This window comes from Arachis ipaensis, chromosome B06, assembly GCF_000816755.2.
Source record: "Arachis ipaensis cultivar K30076 chromosome B06, Araip1.1, whole genome shotgun sequence".
Taxonomy (NCBI): Eukaryota; Viridiplantae; Streptophyta; class Magnoliopsida; order Fabales; family Fabaceae; genus Arachis; species Arachis ipaensis.
This window is the reverse complement of record NC_029790.2, coordinates 134,895,381-134,905,279: the sequence shown is the minus strand read 5'-3', so window position 1 is coordinate 134,905,279 and position 9,899 is coordinate 134,895,381. Positions and strand designations below refer to the sequence as shown.

General features: G+C 29.8%; 2 protein-coding genes across 3 annotated transcripts in view; both read right to left on the bottom strand.

Moving 5' to 3' along the window:
- Positions 1,558-3,031, bottom strand: LOC107605615 (F-box/kelch-repeat protein At5g43190). The gene has a single exon (XM_016307549.2). It carries the CDS (start codon positions 2,919-2,921, stop codon positions 1,713-1,715), a length of 1,209 nt encoding a protein of 402 aa, XP_016163035.1. The 5' UTR covers positions 2,922-3,031; the 3' UTR covers positions 1,558-1,712.
- The window catches only part of LOC110264190, a 3,107-nt gene continuing 1,212 nt past the window's right edge, over positions 8,005-9,899 (bottom strand). The window contains exons 2-3 of one of the 2 annotated variants that reach the window (XM_021105850.1): positions 8,960-9,397; positions 8,005-8,219 (exon numbers count right to left, since the gene is read on the bottom strand). In XM_021105850.1, coding sequence (XP_020961509.1) covers positions 8,098-8,219; positions 8,960-9,397 — 560 coding nt within the window. In that variant the 3' untranslated portion in view covers positions 8,005-8,097. The remainder of the gene's footprint in view (positions 8,220-8,959; positions 9,398-9,899) is intronic. The other variant, XM_021105851.1, reaches the window with a different exon arrangement.

Genomic DNA, 9,899 nt, shown 5'->3' with positions numbered 1-9,899 from the left:
TTATATTAAAGTTTTTTTATATAAAAAAATTAGATAATGTTAAATTAGTTGACTTTAATATATGAGACCGTAAATATTGTGAACTAAATTTATGAGTGAAGAAAGAAAGTGACGCTTGTTTTCAATAACCCTCTAATTAAGTGGTTAGACCATTTCCCAAGCCATGTCAAAAATAAAATGATGGAAGGCATCAAAGAGAAATTCAAAGAGAGAAGAAGTTTATAAATATGAAAGGGAGCAGCTAGCGATACAAATTGGGGCTAATTTTTTTATATTGTTTAAATATATGTGTAATACATTATAATATATAATATATGTTTAATATATTGTTATTGGAAGATTATGTATTTTTTTTTAATATGGTATTTTATTCAAATCGGACGGTCCGATTTGTTTGAAGAAAAAAGTAAACTACAAATCAGAGGATCCGATTTGTTTGAAAAAAAAAACTACAAATCGCATGATTTGTTTTGTATTTTGTATTTTTTTTATTTTTTAAAATAAAAAACAGACGGTCCGATTTTAACATTAAATTTTTTTTTATTTTCGAAATCACAAATCGAAAGCACCACTTTGTAGCTCCCATAACAAAGTTAAACACTTCTCTTCTCACATTATTGGAAAATACACTCTTCTTTCTCTCATACGAAAAACATAAAGTGCACAAATTGGAAGGTCAAAAGTTGTAACATGTATCGTGTTAGAATAGCTATACAAAACCACAGAGATATTCCCTTTTTTCTACAAAGAAAATGATAATAATCATTAATAACTGCTAAGATTTTACATAGTCAAATATGATTAGATTGATGTTATCGTGAAGCTATATATTCTGATTTGTATGTTGTAACATCTTACCTGATCCTGGAAATTATCTTGTGTCAGTATCGATAAAGACGTACCAATCTAAATCCAAGAGCATAAACAATGCAAATTAATGGAAGAACGGCAATTGGATTGAGTTGATAACGTCATTTTCAATAAATTTTAATTTATTTTTAGAAATTGTTTATAAAAATAATATTATGTTTGTTTTAAGTTTTAAAATTTATTGTTGAAATTTTTATATTTTTATCCTTATTTTGAAAATGATATTTGATATTTTCATGTTAANAATATTATTTTTATATTTCTTAATTATTATATTTTTAAAATTCAAAACATATTTGTAACTTATTTTAAAAATATTAAAAATAAATTTCAACAATTTGTAGTATTAGAAAAGCAATTTAGTTCAGGAAATTTGTTGGATAAAAATATATTTTTAGTTATTATACCATTGAATTTGATAAAATAACCCAAAGACTAAGCATAAGACAATTTACAAGATGACAAGAAAGTGTTAATCAATATGGTTTAGGTGAAAATTGTTACCTGTAACTTTGATGGCACTATCCTAATTCCTAACATATGACTTTTGATTATTACTAATTACTACTTTGAGAAATCAATTCTAGAGCTAAACAGAACTACAGAAGTAATATCTTTTTAATACTGAATCAAACACACACAGAAGCTGCTTAAGCAATAATCCTTAGTAAATTAAGAAACTGTAAGTTCAACTAATCAAGTATCATTCTCATTCCAAAAATCATATTAAAAAAAAAAACATACCAAATCTAAGGATATCTCCAACAAACTAAAAGCAACTGAAAAATTAAAGAGAAGAAAGAAGATAAAAGACAAAAAGGGTGATACATTACATACATGTCTCAAACAGCAGCATAGAGATTAGGAACAAAAGAGAACCACTTGAATCCACAGCTACATTTGAGAGGCAAAGAAGGGCACCTTGGAAGCCAATGCCATGTCTTCCTTGAAACCAAGTAATACAAAATCTCAGGCCAAGTGTAGCAACAAATGCATATCATCCCTTCATGCCAAAAGCAATAAACATGTTCATAGTTATGGTAACAAACTGACACAAATTTCCTACACATAAGATCAGGTAAACTCTCAACTTCATTCCAATAATTCCCATAATCATTTTCTTCACAAAACTCCCACAATTTTATGCTCCTTGAGATTCCATTGCTCCCAACCCCACCAACCAAGTACATTTTTTTACCCTCTCCTCCATCCCCCACCAATCTCAAGAATGTAACTTGATTTGGTAACACCCCAATTGGTCTCTCCAATTTCCCAATCCCCAAATCAAATTTCACCACAGAAAATGGCTCTGGGGTTGCAAAATACAAACCCCCATTAAAGTAAACACCTTGATGCTGGCGAATGTTATCACCTAAATTAACCCCAAAACGCCCTTCAAATCTTGTCCAAGATAGCACCTTTGAGTCATAGACAAACACATTACTAGAACTTGAAGAAGGAGAAGAAGAAGAGTGAGAGAAAAGGACAAAAATTGTGTACCCTTTTGGGGTTGTAACAAAAGTGAGATGCTCAAGGTGAAGATTGAAACTTGGATATTCAATCTTTCTAGAAGTTTTTGCCAAGAGATTGCACACAAGCAAAGAACATGAGGTTGGATCGGAGAGACAGAACAACCCACCGGATGAAACAAGTGTGGTGAAGCATGATGATGATGGAGAAGAATGGTGAAGGGAGGAAGAATCATTGGTGGTGAGGGAGAGGGAGATGTTGCGCCACGTGGCGTGGTTGCAGTCATAGAGAGTGAAGTGGCTATGGTGGAACTGAGGGTGTGAGAGGAAGAGGAAGTTAGAGAAAGGTGAAGAAGAAGAAGAAGAAGAAGAAGAAGAGTGTTTGTTTATGAAAGGAGGAGTGAAGATGAGAGACCAGAAAGACTTGCAAGTTGACCTGAGATTGAGGAAGGTTTTGAGGGGAAGAAAAGAGAGGATGTATTCTAAGATCTCTGGAGGTAGCTTGCTCCAGATTCTTGGATCCATTGGTGTTGAAGAAGATCTTGGAGAACTCTTCATGATCATGTTGTTGTTGATTCTCATCGGAGTTACCAAGATGTTTGATTATTCATCTCTAAAGTCAGAAACAACTTGCGGGGTAACGTGGACTTCAAACTTGAGTCTTAGTTCACACTTTAAGTATAGCAAGTTAGCTACCATCTCAACAGTCATTCAACCTTTTTTTTTAAATTATTTTATCCGAACATTTAATTTCACTACAGTATCTATACTTTTTTTTAACAAAAATATATAATTATATAGGATTTCGCGAGGGAGACAATGAACTATTTGTACAATGTATACAATGGGTTATTGAGTTACAAAATGAACATCTCTCATACTATCTAGAATAACCATTCGTGTAATAGCGATAATAAACATCTTCCCAAAAGTTTAAACTGATTTTGGAGTTCACCAAAGATTGAATTCTTGATCTTTCGGATCTAACGCTCTAATACCATGTCATGGTACCACTGATCCCAAAAGCTTTAACTGATGAAAAAATGTAACACTAATGATTATATCTCTAATATTCTCTAAACCTCCATTGTACACATTGTATAAATATTCCATTAATTCTTCATACTTTCCCATATATTAAATGGCTTAACCAGTGATTTGCTTGTTGAATTAAAAAATTAGTAATCTAATCAGATTAATTATCAATTTAATTTTGACAACTATTTATGAATTAGGAGATTACTCGTGCTTTGCATAGACATTATTATGCATCAAGAAAATCAATATAAAAAAATTGTAAATGCTTTATTTCCAGGTCAAATAATTTTGAAAAATAATTAACACGAATATTTTATTGAATTAAACCTTAAGTTTATTAGTATAGTTTAAATCATTATACACTGTATACGTCGCCCCTCTTCCTCGTTCAGCCTTCGTCTCGTCTCTTGCCGTACTTCAACCTTGCAGCGCCGTAACTTGAGCCCTAGCCTTGCCGCAACCCACCCTTACCTTGCCGCGACGCGCCTGGTCGCGTTCCTCATCATCTTCGAAGAGGTGGTGATTTTGTAGGCAAAAAAAAGTCGAAACTAAAAAAATTTTTCAATCCCTACCTTAAAAAATAAAATTATACTTAACCCTAAAAAAATTAACTAAATAATTTATAATTATATATTTAGATGATAGCATAAATTTATTTTTTTAGAGTGATTCAATTCTAACAACTATAAACGAAATAGCCTAATTGAAAAGTTGCTTGATTTTGGTTGGAATTCGTATTCTCTTTATGGTTATTCGGGAAAAAAAATTCTAAAATCTCTAATTTTTTTAGAGGGAAAAAAACTTTCATTTTAAATAGTAATACTAAAAAAAATGTACAGAGAAATTTGGGCGTATTGAAGAATATATATTCCGCGTTGAACGCAATCATAAACATAAATTCAAAGTCTAAATCTTTTAATTAGTGTTTACAAAGACAAAGTCATTATAGAAAAACAATTTAATATTAACACCGCCATCATCATCATCAATTAATCATCATCTCCATTGATACATAAGTGACAAGTCAAATCCAAGTAATATCATCATAGAATTCAAAACTAATATCACCCCATATATACATAGTATCTTTTGAAACCTGCATTTAGTAATTAATGATGACTCATACAATTCATGCTTATCTATGTCCGAGTCAAATTCCAACATTTTAAGATTTTGTTTTTGGGTATTCAAGATTTTTTTTTTTAATTTTAGATCATGAAAACAAATTGATTGGATTGTATGAAATGGGCTCTTTTTGGGCTTCATAAGATTTATAGTATTTATAATTTTACATTTTGTATTGACTGACCCTTTTGGGCTATTTCTTTTGGATTTTGTTTTTTGGACAATTCTTTTCGGTAAGAGAAATTATTTATTCTTCTAAATATCTGTTTAATTTCAAGACATTAGAAATTGCCTATTTTTCCCTGACAAAAAAAAAAAAAAATTAATTGCCTATTTTTCCCTGACAAAAAAAAAAAAAAATTAATTGCCTATTTTTCATTTCATTTTGTATTAGACAATGTTTAAGAACATCTCATGTCATAAAACCACTCATCCCAAAGGTTTAAAATGATTTTGGGGTTCACCAAGAATCGAACTCTTGACATTTCGAATCTAACACTCTAATACCATATCATGAAACCACTCATCCAAAAGCGTAACCTGACAGGACAATGTAACACTAATTGTCATATCTCTAATATTTTCTAAATCTCCATTGCATTGTACACTTAGACCATTAACTCCCTATACTTTCTCTATGCATCAACTTTGTGTAATTTGAATGGAATATATATCGAACTTAAATTTTGATTTAAAGTGGTAGGTTTTTTGAGCTTTCGGTAGAACCTACACACGAATTCATCAGCAGAACACCGACTCAAATCTTGTCAAGCATAAAACTTGATTCCTTATTATTTTGTTATTAGTCCATTGAATTAGAATGAAATATTGGCCTAAAAGACCAACCACGTGGTACTAATATTAATAGATTCTCCCAAGTCTTTTTTGCTTTATTCCTTATTATATATTTAACCATTTTTCATTATGAGTATCCAAGCAAAAATCATATAGCAATAATATTAATATAGAGATTGCTATTATTATGGAGAGAGGATCAAGTGACATAGTTACTAAGAAGACATGGTTATTCAAGAAGCTAAGGAAGAAATCATGGAGTTGGAAGTTTTTAATGTCTTCATTGAAGTGGAAGAAGCTTTGTTGGCCACTTTCTTTCATAGATGATATGATTTTCAAAATTGTGTCAATTTTTGAAGCTATTGCATTGGTCTCAATGCTCTCTTTTTTCTATCTTTGTTGTGGCTGTAGTTTCTAATTAGTTGATATTTAATTTCCCCTGTTATAATATAAGTTTTTCATATACACGTACAATAACAATGGTATTGAATTTGTGAGAAGCCATGAGTATTGGTGCATACATAACCCTCGTATAAGAGAGTTAAGCTATATAAATAGAGAGAAAAATATTAACTTCCATCAGAATTTATTATTTTTTAGAGTAAAGTATTGTTTTTGTCCCGACATTTGAGATAAATCCTATTTGTGTCTCTAACGTTTAAATTGTCCTATTTGTATCCCTAACGTTTGTAAAAGTGATTCAATGTTATCCTGCCGTCAATTACACATCATGAACGCTTTAGTTTGAGTTTTAAAAATCTCTTCTTGAAATTAGAATACAAATGTCTAGGATAGAATCGATGATCCACTCCAAAAAATAGCTCATCAAAAGTTGAAACTAATTCCTACAACATTTACATAATTCACTTTTTTAGGAACATAATTGAATCTAAACACAAATAGTGGGTATAATATTAAAATCGAGCACATCCAAGGGAGACCTAATTGAGAATGAATACATCCAAGTGAGAATAATTGAAAAATATAATCTGATTTGTTAGTGTAATTGATAGTAGGATAACATTGAATCACGTTTATAAACGTTAGGAATATAAATAGGACGATTTAAACGTTAGAAACACAAATAAAACTTACCCCAAACGTTGGGGACAAAAACGATACTTTACTCTTTAATTTATAATGAACAATAACCTTGTTATTAGGAACACTATATATTATTCATCTATAAGATTTTGTTTTTTGTTTTTTGCTGTTATAGCTTGATATCTTTTAATATACATTGAAAATAAATTTGTGAGCAACCCTAAGGAAAACATTATTTTGGAAATTAAAGATTTAACTAACAAGTATCCAATTCATTTACTATCATATAAGAAATTTATAGATTTTTTTTTCAAAATAAATAATATTAAGTGGTGCTCGTAAAATATTTATTAACAAAACTTAGACTAAAAGCTTGTTGAACCTCCACCCAATTGCACCCAATTGCAAGTCACAATCATGGAGGTTTAATTTATTATGAGTTGACAAAAGTCAACCACAAAAATTCAACATTTTCAAGATTTATTTTGTAAAATTAAAACATTTTCTCTCCTCCCTATAAAAACACTATATCTTAATAAAATGTATCAACCAAGTTGCTTCAAAATATGATGAATTCTGCTATTCTCACTGATTGTAGCAGATGATGAACTCTTAAAGGGGAAGGAACAATGGAGTTGCTTCAAGGACAAGTTACCACTCTCAAGAAGGGGATTATGAAGGGATCATAAACACTGGAATCTTTAACTTTTTGTGGCAGTGAATGAAGAAGTTGAACACTTTATATGGCAACAGGTTAACAAGGAATTCAATGTAATTGGGATCACACACATCATTTTAACCCTAATGTTAGTAAGTTCTAATTTTTAAATCCTTGTTTTGAGTACAATACTCCATCATTTTTTTTTAGTTTTATGCATTGAGGATATTTATATAACGAGGAGTGCTAGGTAAATAATGACCATTTTGAACAACATGAACAACAATCACCAATCAAATAAAAATACACTACATCCTAATTTAATGCTACTAATTAAATTTAAGATTAATTTACTCTTTTAACCCTATTATTCATATTGTTCACACATTGTTCAAAAATATTGTTGGTTACCTATACTTTTCCTTATATAATTTGTATTAGGTGCTACTGTTTTTACCGAAAATATTAGCGCTCCACCACCATTTTTACGCAATATTCCACTAGAAGTATTGGCCTTCCACTATTTTATTTTTATGTATCTCTTCATGTACGAAATGTTTTTTTTTTTTATGTTCTTTTTAACACATTCATGAAAGTGGCAAGTTCGTAAGAAAATTTTAAACTGATTAAAATGAACAAAATACTATTATATTCATGAAAATATGTAAAAAGAGATAATGACTGAATATAGATCTAAAACACATTTTAACAAAACTAGTTGAGCAAATTTAAAAACAAAATTTTTAAAAGACACTGATTTAAATTATGAGTATAAATAATTTAAAAATAAGTGAAATTAGGTAATGTAAAATTAATATTCAATATTAAAAGGTATTTATTATCATTGTTATTTTAATATCCATTCTCTTGTGTAAAAAAAAAATTGTATTTTTTGAGTCATTTATCCAAACACTACAAACCTAAGTCAAATTTGTTTGCCTCATACTCTCATGAATATACTAAAGATTTTCCTAACCAAAGTAAAGTGGTATCAAATGTAAAGAGAGTAAATCATTTCTTATTTTTTGAAATAAACTATGCTTATAACTAAAAAGAAAAAAAACATAACTGGGATTTTGTATAAAAATAATGCGAGCTTTAGCTTCCAACATTGTCTTGTTCTTCAACCATGTTTGTGTTTGTCTTCTCAGCTTGTTGAGTTGGATTCATATCTTGAATATTATTATCCACATGCTCTGCCTCTACACCTTCTTTGCATGCTTATTGTTGACATCAAATATGTTAGCATATCAGTCAAAATAAATAAATAAATAAACTCATTTGGATTAAGCAACTTATGAGGATCCATCATCCACCTAAAATTTCAATCTTACCAACATCGATATGTTTTGAATAATGGAAATACAAACTATTTTACCAAGCTGCTGTAAAACATATTTTTTTTTAAAAAAAAGAAAAAAGAAAAAAGTATCCGTCGGATCAGTAAATGCTAAGTAATAAAACTTTTGATGAGCAGAAAAGATTAGTCACTAAATTAGACTCATATATTTATACATATTGTTTGACATATTATTTTAACAAAGTTTTGGATCTCTAGAAATAATAAAAAATGTAACAGTAAAATAATCAAATCTTTTCTAACAGTATAAACAAAATTTTCCATAATTATTAGTTACGTATCTTATATAATGACTTATTTTTAGCATATAATATGAAAAAATTCTTAAATATTTTCTGTGCACTGAAGTAATAATTAAATGACAAGTCAAGTATTTATAATAAAACGACTATATCACGTATATACTAAAATTAGTTACTAAAATAAATTTTTAGTGTATATTTTTTAAAAATATATATTAAAATATAAATATACATTAAAAATAAATTAAATTACACATATATGTATATAAATTTATATATAAATATATTAAAAATAGCATTTTTGATAAGCAAGTTAGCATATGTATTATGTAACATAGATTGATAAGAGAGAATAAACCTTTTTGTTTACATGGTTGGTTATCTTGAAGAAGACAATGGTCCAGCCCCGCGAGAAGAAGTTCCATACCGCCGGCAAGGGTGGCAAAGGCAGCAGCGGCAGGGAGGCCACGGCGGGCTGAGAGCAGCCCTATGGCAGCAGCATCAGCAACAATGGTAGTTTTCCATGAGTCATCATAATTCCGTTTAAGAGCAACGGACGATGCATATATTAAGGTGTCGCTGAGTAGGGACCAGGCACCAAACTTGCCGGCGACACCCAGCGTGTTGAGGCGCACTGCGCGGAACGCACAACCGAGGCGGGGGGAGCCACCGCCGTCCAATGCTCTGAGAAAGTGGTAGGCGGAGCCCCCAATAAGCCCGAAATGGAAATTCAAGCCAGTTGCATAGGCAGTTTCACAAAACCGCCCTTTCGGGGATTGATCCTTCGTTAAAACAACTGTACATACAGAAGCAATTTTTCAAATAACAAACACAGAACATAACAATTACAGACAATTTGGATTCTAAATTTACGAGAGGAAATGTTAAAAATTATCAAAATTTATTATTTTTTATTATAATTTAGTTATTAAATCAATTTTTTTAATTTAATTTAATAATTTAATAATATACTTTGTGAATATTATGGTACCTAAAAGATAATGACTATTTATTAAAAAAGATTAAAAATAATATTTAATTTAAAAGATATAACAATAAATAATTTTTAAAAAATTAAAATTTGGTGAAAAGTCAGGTGACTTCACGTGAAGTTGATATCTGCTAGTCATTGAATGAAAGTTTAGTTAAATCAGTCAAATCATTTAACGGCTCTCAGGTATCAACTTCATGTGAAGTCGACTGCATCTGAGTTTTCATCTTAAAATTTATTATAAAAGATAAATTAGACAAAATTTAAACACCAATTCATAGACACCATGAAATTAGCCTTTTATAGT